Below are 25,572 nucleotides of genomic sequence, written 5' to 3' on the forward strand. Positions count from 1 at the left end.
TCTCATGCCTTACTGTGACCCACTGTGTCTCGCATCAGACTATTCATAGGCCCTTTTAGTTTCAGAAACTGAACGCGGATAAGAGCGCCATAAATACTGGACATGTACATAAAAGATGATATGTACGTGTTTACTATATACAGACGCAAGAGACGTTGATGAGCTTCCAAAGGTGATGATGACAATTGCCATAATAATAGTAATATATTTTTCAAATAAAATGCAAGTAAAACGAAAACACGGACAATGAAACAATGTGACTCTGATCTGATTACCTTAAAAAAATAACCCCGAGAAAATAAGCGAGTAACACTGAGTAAGCACGAGGAAATAAATGAATAATATAAACAAGTTTTCTGTACAGCGTATAATCCTGTATGAAACTCGCAGCCGCGGTCAATGAAACTCTCTGCCGGCCGTGGTGGCCTGTGTTGTTGCGGTGCTAGACGCACGATCATGACAAACTTTAACCTTAAATAAAATCAAAACTACTGAAGCTAGATGGCTGCAATTTGGTATGTTTGATGACTGGAGGGTGGATGATCAACATACCAATTTGCAGCCCTCTAGCCTCAGTAGTTTTTAAGATCTGAGGGCGGAGAGAAAAAAGCGCGGACGGACAGACAAATAGCCATCTTTTACAGAACACTAAAAACTATTCGAAAAGACTTCCAGTTAAAAAAAGAACAACCAAACAAGAGTCAAAGTCGACGAATACGAAAACAATGGAATTACTTAAAAAAAAAAAAAAAAAGCCAGTGACAATAAAAGAAAAATAAAAGGTTGCTTTGTCATTACCTATGACGAGCAGTGCATTACCATTTTTGTTGGTGTTTTTTTTTTTTTTTTTTTTGCGGGGAGGAGGGTTGGGCTGTCTATGTCTCCTCCTCTCAAAAAAATGACAGATAGCAAAGAATAAAATCCGCGGGCAAAGAAGAGGACGACCAAGAACAAGTAAAAAAAGCGCCGAAGTTTCTTCGGCGCAATCGAGTTTTCTGTACACTGTATAATCTAGGCCACCGAAAATAGATCTATCTTTCGGTGGTCTAGTATAATGCTGTATGAGCCTCGGCCCGTGAAGCTTTAACCATGGCACGGTGGTGGCCTGGCCTATATCGTTGCCAGAAGCACGATTATGGCTAACTTTAATATTGAATAAAATAAAAACTACTCAGGCTACAGGGCTGCAATCTGGTTTGTTTGATGATTGGAGGGTGGATGATCAACATACAAATTTGTAGCCCTCTAGCCTCAATAGTTTTTAAGATCTGAGGGCGGACAAAAAAAAGTGCGGACAGGAAAAAGTGCGGACGGACAGACAAAGCCGGCACAATAGTTTTCTTTTACAGAAAACTAAAGATACATAATAACGTAACCTTTCCATTGAAGAATTTGTCATGAAACTAAAAAAAAAATTACTTCCAACATCTCAAACAAATGTCCTCCGGGCTACAACAAAAAGAGGAAGAAAAAAATCACAAAAAAATTACTAAAAATAAAAAAAAATAAAAAAAAAAAACAGCAAACAAGCGCATGACATGATGTACGAAGTACTTACTACTCACCCCTATGGCTCATTGCAATTCGGCAGGGAAAGCAATAAAAAAAAAAAAAATTAAATGGCGCGGTTCAGGGGAAAAGCACGTTATGTTGGCCTGGGCATAAAAAAAAAATAAAAAGGGTCGACCATAAATGCTGGTAGCATTTAGAAACCGGGCGCAGGTGTACAGTAGATCGTCCTCATTCGGCGCATGCGCAGTGAGTAAAGGTTATGCCTTTTTGACATCTTTGATCGACGCGAACGAGACTTTTGGAATTGGAGTTATAATATAAAATTTAGGCCAAATGCCAAGCACTGGGACCTATGAGGTGGTTCAGTGCTGAGAGTGAAAATGAGAGTGAAGAAGGCTTTATAGGTGTAATCTCACAATTCCACTATGAGATGCACCGATGGCGCTACCCCACTACAGGGACGAAACTTGTGACTTAGGTAGCCATCACTGATGGCAAAATTGAAGGCGTGAGTGATATTACATCAACAAAGGACATGACTTCTTCAATTTTGCGCGAAGACAGGATAAACACTGAGTATTTGAGGCTGAAAGATGCCAGAAAACACTGACTATTTGGGGCTGAAAGATGCCAGAAAACACTGACTATTTTGGGTTGAAAGATGCCAGTAAACACTGACTATTTGGGGCTGAAAGATGCTAGTAAACACTGACTATTTGGGGCTGAAAGATGCCAGAAAACACTGACTATTTGGGGCTGAAAGATGCCAGAAAACACTGACTATTTGGGGTTGAAAGATGCCAGTAAACACTGACTATTTGGGGCTGAAAGATGCTAGTAAACACTGACTATTTGGGGCTGAAAGATGCCAGAAAACACTGACTATTTGGGGCTGAAAGATGCCAGAAAACACTGACTATTTGGGGTTGAAAGATGCCAGTAAACACTGACTATTTGGGGCTGAAAGATGCTAGTAAACACTGACTATTTGGGGCTGAAAGATGCTAGTAAACCCTAACTATTTGGGTCTGAAAGATGCTAGTAAACACTGACTATTTGGGCTGAAAGATGCCAGTAAACACTAACTATTTGGGTCTGAAAGATGCTAGTAAACACTAACTATTTGGGTCTGAAAGATGCCAGTAAACACTGACTATTTGGGGCTGAAAGATGCCAGAAAACACTGACTATTTGGGGCTGAAAGATGCCAGAAAACACTGACTATTTGGGGTTGAAAGATGCCAGTAAACACTGACTATTTGGGGCTGAAAGATGCTAGTAAACACTGACTATTTGGGGCTGAAAGATGCTAGTAAACCCTAACTATTTGGGTCTGAAAGATGCTAGTAAACACTGACTATTTGGGCTGAAAGATGCCAGTAAACACTAACTATTTGGGTCTGAAAGATGCTAGTAAACACTAACTATTTGGGTCTGAAAGATGCCAGTAAACACTGACTATTTGGGGCTGAAAGATACCAGAAAACACTAACTATTTGGGTCTGAAAGATGCCAGTAAACACTGACTATTTGGGGCTGAAAGATGCCAGTAAACACTGACTATTTGGGGCTGAAAGATGCCAGTAATCACTGACTATTTGAGGCTGAAAGATGCCAGTGATCACTGACTATTTGAGGCTGAAAGATGCCAGTAATCACTGACTATTTGAGGCTGAAAGATGCCAGTAATCACTGACTATTTGAGGCTGAAAGATGCCAGTAATCACTGACTATTTGAGGCTGAAAGATGCCAGTAATCACTGACTATTTGAGGCTGAAAGATGCCAGTAATCACTGACTATTTGAGGCTGAAAGATGCCAGTAATCACTGACTATTTGAGGCTGAAAGATGCCAGTAATCACTGACTATTTGAGGCTGAAAGATGCCAGTAATCACTGACTATTTGGGGTTGAAAGATGCCAGTAAACACTGACTATTTGGGGCTGAAAGATGCTAGTAAACACTGACTATTTGGGGCTGAAAGATGCTAGTAAACCCTAACTATTTGGGTCTGAAAGATGCTAGTAAACACTGACTATTTGGGCTGAAAGATGCCAGTAAACACTAACTATTTGGGTCTGAAAGATGCTAGTAAACACTAACTATTTGGGTCTGAAAGATGCCAGTAAACACTGACTATTTGGGGCTGAAAGATACCAGAAAACACTAACTATTTGGGTCTGAAAGATGCCAGTAAACACTGACTATTTGGGGCTGAAAGATGCCAGTAAACACTGACTATTTGGGGCTGAAAGATGCCAGTAATCACTGACTATTTGAGGCTGAAAGATGCCAGTGATCACTGACTATTTGAGGCTGAAAGATGCCAGTAATCACTGACTATTTGAGGCTGAAAGATGCCAGTAATCACTGACTATTTGAGGCTGAAAGATGCCAGTAATCACTGACTATTTGAGGCTGAAAGATGCCAGTAATCACTGACTATTTGAGGCTGAAAGATGCCAGTAATCACTGACTATTTGAGGCTGAAAGATGCCAGTAATCACTGACTATTTGAGGCTGAAAGATGCCAGTAATCACTGACTATTTGAGGCTGAAAGATGCCAGTAATCACTGACTATTTGGGGTTGAAAGATGCCAGTAAACACTGACTATTTGGGGCTGAAAGATGCTAGTAAACACTGACTATTTGGGGCTGAAAGATGCTAGTAAACCCTAACTATTTGGGTCTGAAAGATGCTAGTAAACACTGACTATTTGGGCTGAAAGATGCCAGTAAACACTAACTATTTGGGTCTGAAAGATGCTAGTAAACACTAACTATTTGGGTCTGAAAGATGCCAGTAAACACTGACTATTTGGGGCTGAAAGATACCAGAAAACACTAACTATTTGGGTCTGAAAGATGCCAGTAAACACTGACTATTTGGGGCTGAAAGATGCCAGTAAACACTGACTATTTGGGGCTGAAAGATGCCAGTAATCACTGACTATTTGAGGCTGAAAGATGCCAGTGATCACTGACTATTTGAGGCTGAAAGATGCCAGTAATCACTGACTATTTGAGGCTGAAAGATGCCAGTAATCACTGACTATTTGGGGCTGAAAGATGCCAGAAAAGGATGAAAAACATTAAAACACTGGTTTTTAACAAATATCGCTATTACCTAACTTTTCAATATGTAATACGATTAATATTCTAAATTATTTTTCATTTAGTATCAATAAATGAATACACACACACACACATATATATAATATATATATTCATTTATTGATATAAAAATATATATATTTTTACTTATTTTAATTTCAAGGAAGTGCTTTCAGGAATATTTCATTTATTTTATTTTTTTGAATAAAAGTGAATTTCTTTCAGAGAGAGAGAGAGAGAGAGAGAGAGAGAGAGAGAGAGAGAGAGAGAGAGAGAGAGAGAGAGAGAGAGAGAGAGAGAGAGAGAGAGAGCTTAAATTAGGTCACGCTGATTAAAAGATATCGAGCAGCTGGTGACTTACAACAATGATGAAAACAATACGAGCAGGAACAACAGTTAAAGCAATAATAATAATAATAATAATAATAATAATAATAATAATAATAATAATAATAATAATAATAATAAATATTTGAGGCAGAGACCGTTGTTTCTATTACTAAGAATTCCCGTATTGAGGGAAAGGACTTACTGGTGAGCAAAAAAAAAAAAACTATGATAACAATACACCATCAGAGATAAAAGCAACATTATGAAAGAACTACATACCTGTACATTTCCCCCAAGCCCTTATTTAATGCACACCTGTAGCACGCTTAAGGCAATAGCATATGTGGCCCCTATTGGCCGCAGAACAGTAGTTGGTAACTGAACAGCTGTTTTGCCTATTATTCGTGTACAGCACACCTGTAACATAACGGTTTTTTTTTTCGTTATAAATATTTATGTATTATGTCTGTTTCAGAGAACTGAATTGAATTAGAGATAGAGTTTACGCCAAAGACCAAGCACTGGGACTTATGAGTTCATTCAGCGCTGAAACGGAAATTGACAGTAAAAGGTTTGAAAGGTTTAACTGGAGGAAAATCTCGCAGGAGAGGGCGGAGAGTAAGATGGAAGAGAGAGATTATGAAAGGAGGTAAAGTAAAAGGAATGAAAGGTGTTGCAGCTATGTGCCGAAGGCACGCTGCAAAGAAACTTAAGTAATGCCTACAGTGTACCACATGAGGTACACTGACGGCACTAACCCCCAACGGGTATTTCATACGTTTGCATACTGTATGTGTACAATTGTATGTTTAAAACAGCTGTAAATTTAGTGATTGGTAAAACAAAAGAGGATATATATATATATATATATATATATATATATATATATATATATATATATATATATATATATATATATATATATCTATATATATCTATATATATATATATATATATATATATATATATATATACATATATATATATATATAATAGAAGTCGACCATCAAAAGCCGTTCATTCATTCTCGAGGTATCCAGCTAACACAAGCAGACAGAACAGACGACAACACAACACCCATCCCACGTCATTTGAGGGCGTAAATCCCATGCTGTCTCATCTGAAAGAAGTGATATTTACACCTTCTGAATAAGCAGGGTATGTGAATGACGGAACAAATGAGTAGGAAGAGAATTCTGGAGTTTAGTTCTCAACCGTGTCCATCCGCAAGACACTACAAGGTACTGTATTACAGAAAACCTATTCAACAGTCATTTGTCAGACACCACTCCTAACAGGTACACATTGCATAATGGTACTACTGTTATCTTAAGTCTTGTAGAGCATTTGAATAATTTTCAAATGCCATCAATTTACATCTTCAGGCGTTAGGTCATATGAAATTATATATATATATATATATATATATATATATATATATATATATATATATATATATATATATATATATATATATATATATGTGTGTGTGTGTGTGTGTGTGTGTGTTTGTATATATATTATGTATATATAATGTATATATGTATATATAGATATATAATACACACACACACACACACACTCCTTTATAAACCTTGTTACATTAGTATGGTGTACTTAGCAGCAACTGCCAATTAAGTTCGCGTTTTCCCCACCGGTTGAGCTTAGAGTGCTCAATGAATCACAGAGACCCCAAGGAAACTTGCAACGAACCATGACCGGTCAGATGCAAGCAGCATTGAGTCACAATGATGTCTGCGTGCCTGTAAGGCATAGAATTAAATTGTCACCTCACATGGTTAACCCAACAGCCAATAAAAACCGGAATTAACTTTTTCATTGTTGTACAATAAAGTTTTTTTTTTAGGTAACTCATTATACTCCCCACAAATCTGTTTTCCTTGCAATGTGTCAGCATTATATTCGTATCTCATTTAATTTCCTTTATTCCATTTTTTCTTTGTTTGCTTCTACAGTAGTCTTCGCGTACTTCAGCCATGATTCAGCAGACAAAGAACACTACAAATGAAACTCGGTTCAAGGAGACAGACCACCAGATACAACTGGCTTGGAAATTTCATTTCCTTTTGACCTTTAGATTAACCCCTACTGATAGCTATTTCGAACGCCTTTTTCCTGTTCTCTCAAACCTTATTAGCGCGGATAGATTGGCAGATAGATAGATAGATAGATAGATAGAATATAGAATTTAGGCCAAAGGCCAAGCAGTGGGACCTATGAGGTCATTCAGCGCTGAAACGGATATTGACAGTAAAAAGGACTGAAAGGTTTAACAGGAGGAAAAACTCGCAGTTTCACTGTGAATCAATTGTTAGGAGAGGGTGAAAAGTAAGATGAAAGAAAGAGAATACGAACGGAGGTACAATGAAAGGAATAAAAGGTGTTGCAGCTTGGGGCCGAATGGACGCTGCAGAGAACCTTAAGTGATGCCTACAGTGCACCGCGTCATATGCACTGGCGGCGGTACCCCGCTACGGGGCTTTTGGGTATATTCCTGACCCTTACACTCTTACAGGCACGGTTGAGCTATATAGCTCAACCGTGCTTACAGGTATCTCCTTAACGATTCTGAATGAACAAGTGAAGCATGATTAAGCAGGAAAACGAACCCACTCATCTACAAATCATCGAGATGACAGACGTGAACCATCTGGCAGTGTCAGGCCAGCCAATTTGTCGAAATGCCCAATCTCTGGAGGTCAACCAGGGCACGTACGTGAGCACATATGTGATCTGGTTGGCAAATTACTTTTCAAATTAGGACCTCTTCCTTCCAGGCTTTCACATAAGAAAATCAGACAATTTTCCTCGGAGTGAACCTATAGAACTGAGAGTAAGAATGTATGCTGTGTGTGGTTGAGTCCATCCTCAGGCTCACCCTCCAGACTGCACTCCAGTTCTCAGCCCGTTGGAAGAGTTCTCCTGCCTATTGCTGTAGACCAAACTGTATGAAGTGTTTCCCACGTTCGCTGTGGAAGGTGCAATTGCAGGTTCATGCGTGACCAGGTGTTTCCTGCCCCTTGGGCCTGTTGAAGATCAAACGACCTCCTGTCAGGTCCAAAGAGGTCCATGAGAACTCAATATAATGAAAACAGTGACTTGTGTCCTGGCGGAGGATGCCTGGCAATCATAAGATCGTTATTATCGCCTCCGATGTAACGTGACACAAAGGGCATCTGTGACATTCCACATGTCTTTCCTGTGCTCTGTCTTCTACAAATATACACTCGCCTCCAGCAGCCTCCCTCTCATAATTCTCACTACAAGTAGATTTGGGGCTTCTAACTCTTCTGGTGGAATGGAATGGAATATAGAGTTTAGGCCAAAGGCCAAGCACTGGGACATATGAGGTTATTCAGCGCGCTCGAAGGGAAACTGAGAGTAAGTAGGTTTGAAGGTGTAACAGGAGGAAAACCTCGCAGCCGCACCATGAAATAATTGTTAGGAGAGGGTGGATAGCAAGATGGAAGAAAGATATGAATGAAAGGGGTTGCAGCTAGGGGCCGAGGGGACGCTGCAAAGAACCCTTACTAATGCCTACAGTGCATCCCATGAGGTGCACTGATGGCACTAACCCCCTACGGGAAACTCACGTTATCACGTATTATCTTCCCTAGGGTGGTGCCACAGACATGTCCTTAGACACCTCCATCTCCCTTTCACCATTATCTCATATACATACGGAACTTCCATAACTTCCCTTCCGTTATCATTCAAGAATACAGAATTTTGGCCAAAGGCCAAGCACTGGGACATATGAGGTCATTCTGCGCTGAAAGGTAAATTTACAGTAAGAAGGTTTGAGAGGTGTAACAGCAGGAAAACCTCGCAGTTGCTCTATGAAACAACTGTTAGAAGGGGTGGAAAGTCATATGGAAGGACTTGAATATGAACGGAGGTACATTAAAAGGAACGAAAGACGTTGCAGCTAGGGCCGAAGGAAGCTGCAAAAACCCTTACGTAATGCCTGCAGTGCCCCACGTCAGGTGCTCTGACGGAACTAGACCCTTAGGGTGGTATCATTCAAGATTAAGTAAGTTATTTGCTCTGGGTGCCAGGAAGTCTGTGTTGGGTGATGCGAGACCACACTTGTGTGACGTCAGTCAGACGCTCATTCTGTACAACTGATACCTCAACAAACTTCATTGTTTTCGGAAATCACTCCAATGTCATTTTACTTTATCGCACAACTCGGAGAAGTTTCATGACTTAGCTGTTCTTGGTAATACTGTGTTGATGTTAACACTGCAATTGTGACAATGACAATGTTGTACAATCAGTGCCGCCCGACGGGTAAATCAGTTTTAAATCCTAAAATTTGTTGCTATTCGGTGTGAAATGTCACATCTTTTGAAAACACCAACACTGTGCATTCTTTTGTCCACATCTTTCAAACACTGATACTTACCATTGATATGTAATTATCATTTTTTTTTTTCATTTTGTCATTTTGCGTCCCCGTAAGCAGCTATAAATCACTGCAGCATTTTTCTGTTGGCTTTATAATGTTGTGTACAACACAGAGAAAATTCTGAATTACCACCTACACCACTGAAAGACTGCAGTAAACATGGCAAGTGTGACAATAACAACTTCATAATCATTTAATTATCGGTGTAGTGAAATTACGGTTCACCCGACTTCTGGTACTTTTTCAGATGTGGTTGAGGACAATGAGGCGGGAAGCAGGAGACAAGTGTTGGGGAGATCTTGAGGAATTAGCCCAGGACAAAATGTGGTGGCGTGAGTTCATCGAGGCCCTATGCATCCCCGTGGGTGCCACAGGACATGACTGATTGATTCATTGAATATTATACTCTCTGAAAACTTCTGTATCGAGTAAGAAACACATAACGCACGAAAGACAGTAACTGGATATGCACTTCAGAATGACGACCACAAGAAGAAAACATTTTAAAAACTGAGTATACTGATCACATGTAAAGTGATCCAGAAGGGTGTTGGCAGCTGAAGAACTCTCAGAGTTATAAGAATTGAATACAGTATAGAATTTAGGCCAAAGGCCAAGCACTGGGACCTACTAGGTCATTCAGCGCTGAAAAGGAGACAGAGTAAAAGGTTTGAAAGGCGTAACAGGAGGAAAACCTCGCAGCTGCACAATGAATCAATTGTTAGGAGAGGGTGGAAAGTAAGGTGGAAGAAAGAGAATATGAAAGGAGGTACAGTAAAGGGAACGAAAGGGGTTGCAATCCCCGACCCTACGGGGCTTAGATTTACAAGAAAGTTGAGCTGATTCGAATCAGCAACACTAGAACACCGTCACATTTTTTTCAGCTTATCCTGCGTGGCATCCTGCTAGGGTGGTTGCTGCTCCCCTACGAATTCAATTGTTTATTGTTCGTATGGTAATGATTAATGTGTCACTAGAGGAATATTTCATGTAAAATGAGCATGTATTGTCTCATCCCATATTTTTTCTTCCATACTGGATTGCTTTCCATACTGGAGCACCGGGCTTGTTACATTTTTCTTTTCCAGCTATCATCGGAGCTTAATTAGCAACAACAATAATAATAATAATAATAATAATAATAATAATAATAATAATAATAATAATAATAATAATAATAATAATAATAATAATAATAATGATAATAGTGGATTTGATTAGCTCAGTATTTCAAATCCTTTTTCTCTGCTAATAAGCTTCACTTCATTTCCGTTTGTACTTGCATTCTATTTCATACATCTTTATTATTTCTGATATTTCATATCTTTACTTGCGTTAGTTTTTATTGCATTTTGCTTTTTCATCTTGCAAGTCATTTTAATTATACCTTTCATTCCGTTACAGTTTTAAAAGTGAAATGCATTTTGTTGTATCACCCGTTTGTTAATTATCCCTCTTTGATTTCCTTTGTTCTTGTACAACAAAGAGCGACACAACTGATTCCTTCTATGTAATGGACTAGCGTGAGACAAAAAGTACCATGAGGGTTTTAGTTTTCTGTAAAATAAAACTACTGTGCCGGTTTTGTCTGTCCGTCCTCAATTTTTCTGCCCAACCTCAGATCTTAAAATCTACTATGGCTAGAAGGCTGCAAATTGCTATGTTGATCATCCACCCTCCAATCATCGAACATACCAAATTGCAGCCCTCTAGCCTCAGTAGTTTTGATTTTATTTAAGGTTAAGGTTAGCCACAATCGTGCTTCTGGCAACGATATAGGATAGGCCACCACCGGCACGTTCACTGTATGGTATCTTGATTTGGTAAATATAAAATGAAACATTTCTTTTGGTTTTGTGTTTTAATATCCCGTATAAAATTAATGCATATGAGTTTCAGCATTACCTAAATCGTGAAAACATTGTTTATATTCTTGTGTAATGATATAATCAGGCAATAACATAAGTGCATTCAGGCATTGTCCCTGTCACCTCCACTATCAAATCATGAAACAAGAAGCTGTTGGAGAGGGTCATTTGAATATCATTATATTTTTTTTCATTTAAAATGATCCTAAAATACAGCTTTAAAATTAATATAAATGTTTATTTCATACTCAGGAGCCTTTTGGTATAATGTGTGTATGTATAAGAATGTAAGTATATATCTCAAAACACAAAATACTTCTTTTAATTCTGTCTGTTTTTTTATATAAAGTTTTGCTTTTGTGTAATGTACTGTATACATGAGTACGTAGGCTACTGTGCATATCTGTATGCATACACATAATACCAGATGAATTAGAACTTTGCTAAACATCTCTCAAGATTACTGCTTACAAAAACTCAAGATTTTTAAGCGGATTTAATACACAGGCTTCATGAATTGGTAGTTAAAAATGGTGTTCTGCGCAGGGATGCTGCGTAAAGGGCGTTGGTACCACGTGACGTCACGCCATCCTGCAAGGCTGGGTGCTTGCGTTCCTTGCGAGGGATGAAAGAACCTCCTTCTACATTCCCCAACTCATCTTCACAATTGTCAGGAAGTACTCGTCGTCGTCAACGGCTTTGCTCAGGGCCGTGTAGTAGTCAAAGAACTCTTGCTTCGTGACCTGGAATAATTCAGGGTTCGGTGTACTCAACTGACTCCAAAATGACAGTATGAACGGCAATAGCTATTGAGACACCCAGGTTCTCTGGATGTCAGAAGAATGTGTTCAACAATACTGCCCTAATATGGAAGACTGCAGTATCTGCAAAAATACAAAACTGAGAAAAATGCCTTCCTAATGATTTTGCAGATACTGCAAATGGGACCCCCTAAATACTCCTGGAAAGCATTCTAAAACTGCAGTGACTTGTGTATTAGTATTTCACGAACCCAACAGGTGACATATCTCAATTTCGAAAATTTTGCAGATACTGTAGTTATCCATTTTAGGGCAGAGTATCTGCTGTAATCTTTTACTACTGGAGGCAAGAAAACATCTCGTCAAAGCTAATGCAAGTGTGCTGGCTGCCTTCATACAAGAAAGAAAGATATCCAAGCCATTTTGCTAGTCATGAGGAAACCTGAAGCTTTCTTTTGCAGAGAAAAGGCCAAAGATGCTCGCTAAAGGAAGCAGAGAAGAGATTTTAAATGAAAAACCCTCAGGTTATCTTGGTTAGACAAAAAAAAAAAGGCAAGACTTACTGCACCGTATTGTACTGAAGCAAAAATCATGCTAATGTTAACTGTTGGCAAAGCAGAAGCATCAAAATAAACTTATAACACAACAGACCAGTCATAGGAGAGAAGCTGCGATGTCCAGAGCAGGAAGGAAGACTTCATGCAATTTCAGTGCATAAAATAGAATCACTGAGGTGCCTTAGTGCAAAACAAGATGGGTTTGAGACTACCCTTAGTGCATGCAGAAAAAGAACATTAAGGTGCAGTAAGCAAGAGCCTTGTGGTCATTCTGAAGCAGCAGACTTAACTTGAGGGTTCAGAGCAGTACAACAGTTTATCCACAGTATATTTGAGCAGCTGGACAATCTCAGGGGTTAGAGGAAGAAAGAGGAACCTTGACGCTATTTAATTCAGCCAAGAGGGCTTCTGTCACTTTTCATCTGAAGCACAGAAGCCCTAGTAACGTCTGTTATTCTAGCAAGATTGTTTAACAGAAGCATACCTTGCAAGCTTAGTTTTACAGTGCCTTTAATTTATTTATGTCCAAGAAAAATTAATCTTTCTGGCCAGATACCTGCGTAGTTTCATATGAAGGTGTAATTTAAAATGCAAAAATGTCAAAAACTTAACTGAATCCTTATCTTAATTTTAATCAATATACAAAGCGGGCAGCAGTGCATATCAAAAACCCTTCAGTAACAGCAGCCAGGCCACCTTCTCCCAAACTTGCCGAGTATAAGTCGGCAATTTATGGCTCTCTGTTTTGCAAATATTCCTATCGTTTCTAATAACCTTCTCTACAATGACAGTAGTGTGCCTTTTACTTCCTCAAGAAATTAAACTCATTCTCCTCTCAGCTATGATTTCCGCTCGGTGTTGTTTTCTTTCATGATTCATTAGATGAGGCCATTCGGTTATCCATAGCATTGGATTTTACTTAAAACAAACAGAAAACGAAACCTATCACTCACTAGCAATCGAAGCCAGAAGTCCCCAAAATCCACGTCAAGTAACTAATCCTTACATGACTTACGTTAGTAAATTACACTGCTGAAATGTTTATCTGTATACAAGAAGGGCAAATACACGCCCTAATACGTACTGGCTACAATTGAAAATAAATGCGCCTTTGATTTCATTGCTGTCAGTTAAGATGAATTTCAAGAAAAAGCCAGAATACTGTCCGCTATAATGATTCACTCAGTAATCTTCATAACTGCCCACTATTATAACAGCCTCTATAACTACCCACTGCCAGAACGGCCTCGTTATTATCCCTTTCTTAAACAGCCTTGATATATATAAACTGGCCACTGCCCTCGTGAAAATGCATTAAAAAAATTATTACCTATAAATACAAACAGGACCTTAATTTTGTAACAGTGAGCCCAGCGACACATCTGCCATGTGTCATAGGCATTGGGACCTGTCCCCCCACTGGCTGTCGGCCTAAGAAACAAGAGATCAGCGCCTGTCCTATGAACCTACAGGGGCCCAGGAGGACTTTAACTAACTTTAACCAATCTAGCAGTGACATACGCCAGAAAGAATCGAAATCAAAGCGGCCTGAAGGTAAGCTGCTGTGTCATGCGTAACCTTTACATTCCATATGTATAAAAATACAAAAAAAAGAGTTAAACAGTGTCAGCAGGAAACGTACCTTTCCATCGACGGACGAATTCGACTCGAACAAGTTGAGGAACTTCTTGAGAATGTCTTCCTCTTTGACCTCGCCCTTCAGCACCTTCGGGTGGTTCTTGGCCGAGTACACGCCCTTCAGGTCGTCGATGGTCACCACCCCATCGCCAGTCTTGTCCAGGGTCTTGAAGACGTTCTCGACGGCCGTCTTGCGAGGGCCGGACATTGGAGGCTGAGGACATTTGAAAAAATTAACATCGAGGGCATTTGAAAAAAGCTAACAATGAGGAAATTTGAAAAAGTTAACAATGAGGAAATTTGAAAAAAATTAACAAAAAAATAACAATGAGGAAATTTGAATAAATAATTTAACAATGAGGAAATCTGAAAAAGTTAACAATGAGGAAATTTGAAAAAATTTAACAATGAGGAAATTTGAAAAAGTTAACAATGAGGAAATCTGAAAAAACTTAACAATGAGGAAATTTGAAAAAAATTAGCAATGAGGAAATTTGAAAAAATTTAACAAGGAGGAAATCTGAAAGAATGTTAACAAAGAAATTAATTTTCAGTTCAATATCAATTGTTTTAATTTGATAAACAAGCAGACAGACGCAAAAAGTCTAAACAAACGTAATGGGCCAATAAACAGACACAAAGAAAGACATACAGACGAGGAAATTGAATTGAATATAGAATTTAGGCCCAAGGCCAAGCACTGGGACCTATGAGGTCATTCAGCACTGAAACGGAAATTGACAGTAAAAGGTTTGAAAGGTGCAACAGGAGGAAAACCTCGCAGTTGCACTATGAATCAATTGTTAGAGAGGGTGGAAAGTCAGTTGGAAGAAAGAGAATATGAAAGGAGGTACAGTAAAAGGAACGAAAGGGGTTGCAGCTAGGGGCCTAAGGAAGGCAAGCTGCAAAGAACCTTAAGTAATGCCTACAGTGCAACGCATGAGGTGCACTGACGGCCCTACCCACCTACGGGGTACAGACAAGGAAAGATATAAAAACTTCTCAGTATTGAAACGAATTCAACTCAAGAGCCCTCTTCCAGACAAATCAGGTTTAATACCACTCAGTTTGTTGGGCTTTTATCTTGGCTACACCTAAAGTGTGGACTAGTTTGCTAGTTCAGTTGTGGAATCTTCTGATCTCCAAATACTTAAGCTAGAGACTAAGTTAAGTATACCTTAGTTTAACCAGACCACTGAGCTGATTAACAGCTCTCCTAGAGAAGGCTGGCCCGAAGGATTAGACTTATTTTACGTGGCTAAGAACCAACTGGTTGCCTAGCAACGGGATACAGCTTATTCTGGAATCCGAACCACATTATACCGAGAAATGAATTTCTATCACCAGAAATAAATTCCTCTAATTCTTCATTGGCCGGCCGGAGACTCGAACTCGGGTCTAGCAGAGTGCTAGCCGAGAACTCTACCGACCCTTCCAACAAGGAACTTTAAGCAAGTTCAAACCTGCTCTCTGCTGACGTCTCCTGAATTCCAGTTGTATCGATTTTATTCTACATTCTCTCATCTCTTCTGTCGACCTTATTAGTCCCACTGTATAGCAGGGTCGGCCGCTCTAGTCAACTTTCTCCATCTATTTCTCTTCTTGCATCTTCTTCCCCAAGTCCCACCTCACCCATATCCCTCCTCTCCTCACCCATCCATCTGATCCGCTGACGCCTATACTACATTGTCTCATCTTTATTTATTTCCCACCTTTTCCCTTAACTTGTCTCCTTCTGCAGGCTTTTTTCCCTTTGGAAACCTCTTGGGTTCATGGTCTGTTGACTCAGTCCATGTGGGTTTTCAGCTGAAGATTTAAGGAAAGAAGAATGGAGATTTCTTTGTACTTTCGAACATTTTCAAGGAACCGTCTCTCAAATTCTTTTAGCAAATTCCCTTGCTATCTCTCAGTCGATTAATAAACTATCATTTCTCTCTAACACTTCTAAAATCTCATCTCTTTCTCTCTCACACACACACACACACACAAAACCACACCAAACATAACCAAAAATCTCCTTTTAAAAAAACAAGTAAAGAATGCGCCGAAGTTTCTTCGAAGCAATCGAGCTTTCTGTACAGCGTATAATGCTGTATGAAACTTTCACCCACGGCCCAAAGGTGGCATGTGTTGTTGGCACCTATAGACGTGCCAGATGCACGATCGTGGCTAACTTTAACCTTAAATAAAATCAAAACTACTGAGGCTAGAGGGCTGCAATTTGACACGTTTGATGATTAGAGGTTGCATGATCACCAAACCAATTTGCAGCCCTCTAGCATCAGCAGTTTCTAAGATGTGAGGGCGGACAGAAAAAGTGCGGACGGACAGACAAAGAGCCTCCTCCTTACTCTGATAGCATCAATGAATTCCTCGTAGTGGATGCCGGTCTGTCCGTCCTTCTCGAACTGCTTGAAGAGCTTGTTTATGTCGTCCTCGGACAGGTTCAGTCCGAACTGGGAGACGCCTCGGGCCAGTTCGTCGCGTGACAGGGTCCAATTGCGGTCCTTGTCCATTCGTCGAAAGAGCCTGGGGGGAGATGAAATAGATGAGATATTTTTGTTTGTTTCATAATCATAACATTGCTATTTTTTTTTTATTTAGATGATAATATTTTAGACGTTTTACTTCTTCTTTTATAGTATTCAGTTTTGTTTTTTTGAGGGGAGGTAAAATAGATGAGATATTTTTGTTTCATAATCATAACATTGCTCTTTTTTTAAATAATATTTTGGACATTTTATTTCTATTTTTTATAATATTAACAAATTTGGGGATTAAGATTTCTCATACCATTTTTCAATTCTTAGATTTTTTTACTGAACAATATTTCTTATGACATTTTCTTTCAATGTTCACATTCCTTATTACTATTTTCGACTTTTAAGCATATTAAATTTTATCTCAAATGTTGCAATTTATGGATAGAGCCCTTTAATATATATATATATATATATATATATATATATATATATATATATATATATATATATATAGATTTTATATTTATCTTCAACCTGATTTTTTGGTCTTTCTTATTCAATTTTTGCATTTTATCAATTTGTAGATGTCTGAAAGATATACCTCACGACGAAATTAAAACTGGACTCGGATTCATAAGGGTATGAACGATGAAACTCTACCACTCATCAGATATCTAAATCCTCTTGAATTATCAGTATCATCGTTAATATTAAAATTATCGTAATTAATTTTTAACAACAAAGACCTTCCCATTCGTAACCAAAAGCATCAGTTTTTTCATTCGTAACCAAAAGCATCAGTTTATCAAAAAATTATCTAAACAAATCTTCATGAGCAGAACGAAAAAGGAGTTGACAATTATATAAACCAAAGATGCTTATTGCAGGTTGGGTTAGGTGAGATTTACTGTTAATGTTATTAATGATCTTCTTCTTCTTCTTCTTTCTGTGCATCTTGGAAAAGATGCAGAGAAAGAAGAAGAAGAAGATCATTAATAATATTAACATCGACCACACTTCTATGTGTGGTCGATGTTCCTGACAGCTTTCCTCCACCTGGCTCGGTCCAACACATCGTTCTCTGACAGTTGTTTGTCTCTCAGATCTTCTCTAACTACATCCATCCACCTTCTTAGCTTCTTCGGTCTTCCCCTTGCTCTCCCACCAGGCACCTCCATCTGCATCACTCTCCTCCCCACACATGTCTCATCCCTTCTCATCACATGGCCATACCACTGCAGTCTTCTTTGATAGTTCTATGACTTAAGTAGTTCCTCTCATTCTTTCATTTTTGATCGTGTCCATTTTTGTTACTCCACACATCCACCTGAGTATTTTCATCTCTACCGCATCCAATTTCTTCTCTTGCACACATAATACGTTCAGCCTCCTTAAAAACTGTGACTAGATACGGTTGCTCAGGTTAGGGTATGAGAAGCATCAGCATCAAATTTTGCGGGACCTACCTGCCGAGGGAGAGGATGCCAGCATAGCCCTGGGACAGACAATGGTTCCGGAGCTTCTCCATAGGATCGGTCGACTCGGCGATCTTAGCCTTGGCGGCCTCTTTCAGCTTTGCCTCTGCCATTCTGCAATTGGAAGGAGGAAGGTTAGGATTTATGGGGCTCAGTTACCGCTGCAACATAAGTATATTTTAGTTGAACTGAAAATATCATCGACAAGAACTGTCAACAGCACTGGAATTAACATCAACAAGAAGGTATCAACAGCACTGAAAATAACATCAACAAGAAGGTATCAACAGTATTGAAATTAACATCAAGAAGCCATCAACAGTACTGAAATCAACACCAACAAGAAATATCAACAGCACTGAAAATAACATCAACAAGAAGGTATCAACAGTATTGAAATTAACATCAACACGAAGCATCAACAGCACTGAAAATAACATCAACAAGAAGGTATCAACAGTACTGAGTCACATTCATAGACTCAAAAGGCTTTCTTGAATGAGCTGTTCTTGATTTATGATTGACTCCTGAAAATTAGGCTATAAAGCCAAACACTGGGGTACTTTCAGCCATTCAGCTCTTAGGACAGTGAAAAAAGGGGGAGTTGGGGAGGTTGGGCAGCCAGATATAAGAAAGGAAGATTAAATAGAGGTAAAATGAAAGATAAAAAAAAGTGGGTGCAGCTCGTGGCCAAAGGGCACACTGCAATCTTGAGTACGATTTGTTCTTAACTGGAAGGATAAAAACTCCTCCAAAGTTAAGTTGATGTGGTTAGAGAACTGGATGGGAAAGTACAAAAGGGAATGGATGAAAGGTAAAAGGCAAAAAACAATGCAGGCAGAGGCATAAGAAGGGAAGATGAAATGATCTTTCAGCGCCATCTGCAGAGCTCAGATCACGCAACACGGTAGCAAGACCACGCAGTCTCTCTCTGTGGCCTTGACAGTAGGTAATAACCACAGTCAAGAAAGACCGTGGCGATACCCTCCTATAATAGCACCGGAAATCGATTTGGAGATTGGATAGCCAAAGTGTTCATTTGTTTTCTCAAAATTATACTCTTTAGCAGACTTTAGCGTTTCAATTACCTGGCCTTTGCGAGTCTGTCTGTCCAGGAGCCAGAGCTGTGAGAAGAAACAATTTAATTTGTGTCTGTTAAGTTGCTATTCAGGCTATGATACTGCTTCTTGTGACATTTTAAAGAATAGAACTTATATATTACTGCAGTTAAGACACATAAAAAATACAAAACAAAATGTCAAAGTGATGAGTTAGAAATTTGCCGAAAATGACAAGTCAAAATATCATTAGTGACTCTGGGACTGGATTCTGGACGACTTATTGAGTCATGAGCAATTACCAGGGTTGATTTTCTTACGAAGGTTAATAGGATGTTCGCCCTTATGCCCTTGTCTAGCCCAAGGCACTCGAAAACAAGAAGAATATTAATACAAACCACTTTTAGTTCATACCTGCCTCTTTGTAAACAAGTTCTCAAGGAAACATGAGAAAAAATTAGCATAAAATGGGGTGTGTGGTGTTCACTATAAAAGGCAGAGAAAGATCCGCCGCTGAAGGGCGTCAGCTTACAGAAATTAGTAAGCAAGGAAGCAACGGGAGAATTCCAAAACTTGACAGCGGAGGGAAATGAATGGCCACCGAAATGATCGAACGCACTTTGAAGTTCACAAGCAAAACATATGAATAATAAATAAATATATATATATATATATATATATATATATATATATATATATATATATATATATATATATATATATATATATATATATATATATATATATATACACACATATATACATACAATATATAGGCCACCTGAAATGATCGAACGCATCTGAAGTTCACAAGTAAATCATATGATTAATAATAATAAAAAAATATATATATATATATATATACAGTATATGTACATATATATATATATAATAAATATATATATATATATATATATATATATATATATATATATATATATATATATATATATATATATATAGAAAGCCAAAGACGCTGAATTATTTTTCTATTGTGTATGAATTGTTCCGTGCAAGTATCTATGCACTTACACTACAGTAGTAGTAGTAGTAGTAGTAGTAGTAGTAGTAGTAGTAGTAGTAGATATTCTATAAATGACGCTAACAATACTGCACGCGTTTGAAACATGCAACACTTCTTGACAAATTTCTTTATGTTTAATTACTCTACATATTAGAAGATCTATTCAATTCACGTTCTTATTACTGATCTCTGTTTGCATACGCGTAAGGAACCCGAATCTGGAACCTCAATTCCTCCATGTATCGATCGAATAACTTACGAGTGGAAATAACTCAAACGATACGATTGCTTCTAACCTTCTTTTGAAATAACAATCTGATGAATGGAATTGACTGTAGAATTTAGGCCAGAGGCCAAGCACTGGGACCTATGAGGTCATTCAGTGCCGAAACGGAAATTAGGAGCAGAAAGGTTTGAAAGGTGTAACAGGAGGAAAACCTCGCACTTGCACTATGAATCAATTGTTAGGAGAGGGTAGAAAGTAAGATGGAAGAAAGAGAACATGAAAGGAGGTACAGTAAACGGAACGAAAGAGGATGCAGCTCGGGGCCGAAGCGTGCTGCAAAGAACCTGAAGTAATGTCTACAGTGCACAGCATGAGGTGCACTGGCGGCACTACCCTTCTACGGGGAATAATAATCTGATGAACTCCCGTAAAGGAAGAATATACGCGATTCTGACGACGTATCTTGGCGAGGGAAAGGCAGGAAAGAAATTCAGCCTTTCCTGAATGAAATTCAGCCTTTCCTGAATGAAAATCAGCCTTTCCTGAATGAAATTCATCCCTTCCTGAATGAATTCAGTCTTTCCTGAATAAAATTCAGCCTTTCCTGTATGAAATTCAGCCTTTCCTGTATGAAGTTCAGCCTTTCCTGAATGAAATTCAGTCTTTCCTGAATGAAATTCAGCCTTTCCTGAATGAAATTCAGCCTTTCATGAATGAAAGTCATCCCTTCCTGAATGAAAGTCATCCCTTCCTGAATGAAATTCAGTCTTTCCTGAATGAAATTCAGCCTTTCCTGAATGAAATTCGGTCTTTCCTGTTCAAGTGTATAGGGGAAGATAGCCTCTGGGTTCCAAGACTTATCTTAACGATCTCATCTACACCAGTCGGACGCGAGTCAAGTGCTGTAAGGAACTCTCCGCCTTCCCTCACGATACACTGACTCCGCATTTTAATTTCGTTTTTTCTTCTTTCATTTACATTTTAATTCCCTTACTGGACATTTCCACACTCTTCCGTGTTCCTAAGGTTTAAAGTCTTCGAAGCTTTGAAAGTCACGTTTCACTTGGCCTCGGGAAACGCTTACACAGAGTGAACGAATATCGAATTTGTATTTCAAAATGTGTATTTAAAGCAATTGGCATATAAATATACAAAGTTGATTGATGTAGCCGTTCCTAAGTTCCTGAAGCAAGACGACTGTATCAGTGGGTAGAAAATACAGAACAAGAGAAGAAAAAATACATAAATATATAAGTATATATTATACATATTTATATATTTATAGGGATATATATATATATAAATATACAAGTATATATTATACATATTTATATATTCACAGGGAATATATATATATATATATGTGTGTGTGTTTGTGTGTGTGTGAAATCATAATTTGTTAGTTCTTTTGAACTTGTATTGTATTATATATTGTGTATATAATTTATATAAATATATATATATACGTGTGTTTGTGTGTGTGTGTAATACTTATGATACAAAGAACTAAAAATAATGATTTCACACAAAGGTGACTAAAAAAAAGGGCCAAGATACACCTTCTGAATCCAGCCCGCCCACCCACCCCACACCCCGCTCCCAAAAAAAAAAAAATCTGCTATGAGGCATTTATCCACACAATATAACAACCACTAAAACGTTTTATAACCACGTCTGTGAAATTTCAAAGCGGATGGGAGGAGGAGGAGGAGGAGGAGGAGGAGGAGGAGGAGGAGGAGGAGGAGGAGGAGGAGGAGGAGGAGGAGGAGGAGGAGTGAAATTGCAGATATTCGTACTGACAACACCCACGCTTCTTCTTAGACAAAGACGACAGGAATCTTCAGAATTTTTCGTTTGCAAAGACAGATAACCTTTGCCAACTGAAAAATGCTGCTTATACGATTTCGTTTGTGGTTCCCTCCCCCCACCCCCAACCAAGTATGAGGGTAAGCGGAAACCCAGATGTTGGAACAATGAATGTTAATACAAAAGGTGAAAGAATGTAAGTTGTTGATTTGTGAATTGTTTAAGTATTAAATATTGAGCTGAACTGTATATAAGAATTTAGGCCAAAGGCCAAGCACTGGGGCCTACGAGGTCATTCAGCGCTGAAACGGAAATTGACGGTAAAAGTTTGAAAGGTGTAACAGGTGGAAAACCTCAAAGCAGTTGCACTATGAATCAACTGTTAGGAGAGGTTGGAAAGTACGATGGAAGAAAGAGAATATGAAAGGAGGTACAGTAAACGAAACGAAAGGGGTTGCAGCTAGGGGCCGAGGGGAAGTATCTAATATTAAATATGATAGATGATGGGAAGATGATAGATGAGGCGAGTCGCCGGACAGGTTACATAAGGAAGGTAGCTGTGGGTGTGCAAAAGATCTGGAAGAGACTAAGCACCCTTGGAAGCCAAGGTGGGAATGTATGGGATCACTGACTTGAAATTCAAGCTTCCAAAGAATTCGGCCTTCATTCGAAAGAAGCAACAGAAGGTAATGGGGAATACAGAAATAGGAGATCAGTTATTAGAAAAACAGATAAATTAACAAATTAGTAAATGAACAAAAATGTAAATAAATTTTTAAAATACGAGAAGAATATGAGGGTAGTAATTCGTTGCATCTTCGCTTGAACTTCTGAGGTTCCAATTGCATATCCTCTGGGAGGCTGTCCCACAGTCCGGCGGTGTGAGGAACAAAGGACCTCTGGAACTGAGAAGTTCGACAGCGAGGAACATTTACTGCATATTGGTGCTGCTGCTGATTGGAGAATCTGGTTGCTCTCGGCAGGAAAGAGCACATGTTGAATGCAAATGAAAGAAAAAATAGAGGCTCCTGAAAAGAACTGATATGGCGGAAAACGTGGATAACCATTAAAGAAGCATAGGTGAAAGGGTATCACTAATAATAATAATAATAATAATAATAATAATAATAATAATAATAATATCCTTTATTTCAGCTCAGGGCCATATACGTTTTAAGAAGGTTTGGAACAAAAATAAATGACGATAGATTTGTGGAAAAAAGGATTGTTCAGAATCGTTACGGGGAGAAGAGGAGACTCACAATACAAATGCTGGACAAACGGGTTGAAGAAGGTGATGGAAGAATCTAGCCTCAGGGTCCAAGAAGTGCGCGAGTGCATGAAAGACACGAGATGAGTGGCGCAGTGTATAAGGGGTTTGACACACTGCTGATGAGCCGAAAACATGATTTAGCCATTAAGTTATGAATGTGGAAGTGAACATTGTCTTGTTTTTCCTACGTAGCCATCCTGTTAGGGGGAAAAGCCTATGATATATATATATGTATATATATATATTTATATATATAATATAGGCTTTTCCCTAATATATACACAGTATATATATATATATATATATATATATATATATATATATATATATATATATATATATATATATTATATAAATATATATATATATATATAAATATATATATATATATATATATATATATATATATATATATGTGTGTGTGTGTGTGTGTGTTGTGTGTGTTTCACACAAAGAAAAACCTGCACACACACAGACGCACGCTGACTCCCCCTCAAAAGTTTTATTAAAGCTCCGGCCATCAGGAAACCGCGATCATCAATCTTTATCCAAGACGAAATCTCGAGATGAGACAAAATAAAGTTTTCGTTTCCCTTGTTAGCGTCATCTGCGTCAGGCCTTCTTCTCGAGACATAATATTACCGAATTTGAAGTGAATAAATATGCAGGGTGTCCGAAGAGTCTCGAACCAGTCATTAATTTCAGTGATTTTTTCTCTCTCTCTCTCTCTCTCTCTCTCTCTCTCTCTCTCTCTCTCTCTCTCTCTCTGCGTTAAAAGACACTTGTTACGAACATTCAATAGCAAATAAATAAATTCATGAAGGCTTTGCTAAATCGATAAATAAATATGATAAAATTACTGATGAATAACACTTCAATCAAAAAAAACATTCATCTACTAAAAATAAAGAACCAACTGATATACAAAACAACGAACAACCAAAAAGACTCTCTCTCTCTCTCTCTCTCTCTCTCTCTCTCTCTCGTAGGGAGGATGAGCACAACAAAGATGCCTTTGGATACCGGATGACCTTGGATGACTCCATCATCCAGGCATCCAGGAGGCAGTGAGTCACACTCACACCACATCCAACCCCTTGGGCCAACAATCTCCTACAAGCACTACTTATGAACCATGACTTGGAATTAAGTTTAAATTAAGTCTTGTTTATTTAGCAGTTCTATTGCTTACCGGTTCGCAGTGTCGTGGGAATTTATGAAATGCAAGAGTGGAATATTCCAAAAATCGTAACTGGAATATTTGAATATACTGAGAGCCCATAATCATTATTTAAATATAATGAGAGCAGCCAGATTTCTGGAGGCCTTTGGCATCTTGCGAGAAGCAGTCGTTATCGGTGGCAATATTTAAATAGCGCATGTCGCCCGTGGTCTTCTTCAGTCAGGCTAAAACCGCCTTTACGGTCATGCGTGTCTTCGGTACTGCACCAGGAGAGGAATTGTACAGGTTACTCTATAAAAACTCGGCGGTAAAACACCGCTAAGCGAGACATAAAACAGGGTTTACAATAGGAATCTAAAGCCCGCAATGAACGTATAATTCCTGCCTCTTAAAACAGGCATCTTAAACCTGCTTTTCGCTAATAATTAGGCTATTTATTTATGCATAATAACGAACGCATTGCCACAGCCTACCTAAACCCAGACGGCTTAAGACGCGAAGCGGAAACCGCAGCTGCATTAGATAACCACACAAAAACGTCGAATCAGCGAACACCATCTTGTGTGCTTTACGGTGAGACCCTTGTATTTTGCAATGGCAAAAAAAAAAGTAAATAAATAAACCGTAAATCACGCGTCCCTAACGATGCACATTATCAAGAGGAACTGCAGATTCGGATAATATTACGGGTTGAAAATTTAAGGGAAGAATAAAAAAATTTGAAATGAGCCAACCCTTCCATGCAGATTCTATTGTTCCAGAGAGAGAGAGGCTGTTAAGGAGTATAAGGTTGGGCATTTTAAGTTGCCAATAACGAACAATCATGCATT

General features: G+C 38.6%; 1 protein-coding gene across 1 annotated transcript in view; it reads right to left on the bottom strand.

Annotated features, from left to right (window-relative positions):
- Window positions 1–11,242: 11,242 nt before the first annotated feature.
- Window positions 11,243–25,572, bottom strand: part of LOC136845172 (crustacean calcium-binding protein 23-like) — a 29,186-nt gene continuing 14,856 nt past the window's right edge. Inside the window, exons 3-6 of the mRNA XM_067115139.1 lie at window positions 18,164–18,286; window positions 16,566–16,743; window positions 14,219–14,428; window positions 11,243–12,001 (exon numbers count right to left, since the gene is read on the bottom strand). Of these exons, the coding sequence (XP_066971240.1) occupies window positions 11,900–12,001; window positions 14,219–14,428; window positions 16,566–16,743; window positions 18,164–18,285 (612 nt within the window). The 5' untranslated portion in view covers window position 18,286 and the 3' untranslated portion in view covers window positions 11,243–11,899. The remainder of the gene's footprint in view (window positions 12,002–14,218; window positions 14,429–16,565; window positions 16,744–18,163; window positions 18,287–25,572) is intronic.

This window comes from Macrobrachium rosenbergii, chromosome 13, assembly GCF_040412425.1.
Source record: "Macrobrachium rosenbergii isolate ZJJX-2024 chromosome 13, ASM4041242v1, whole genome shotgun sequence".
NCBI classification, from domain to species: Eukaryota; Metazoa; Arthropoda; class Malacostraca; order Decapoda; family Palaemonidae; genus Macrobrachium; species Macrobrachium rosenbergii.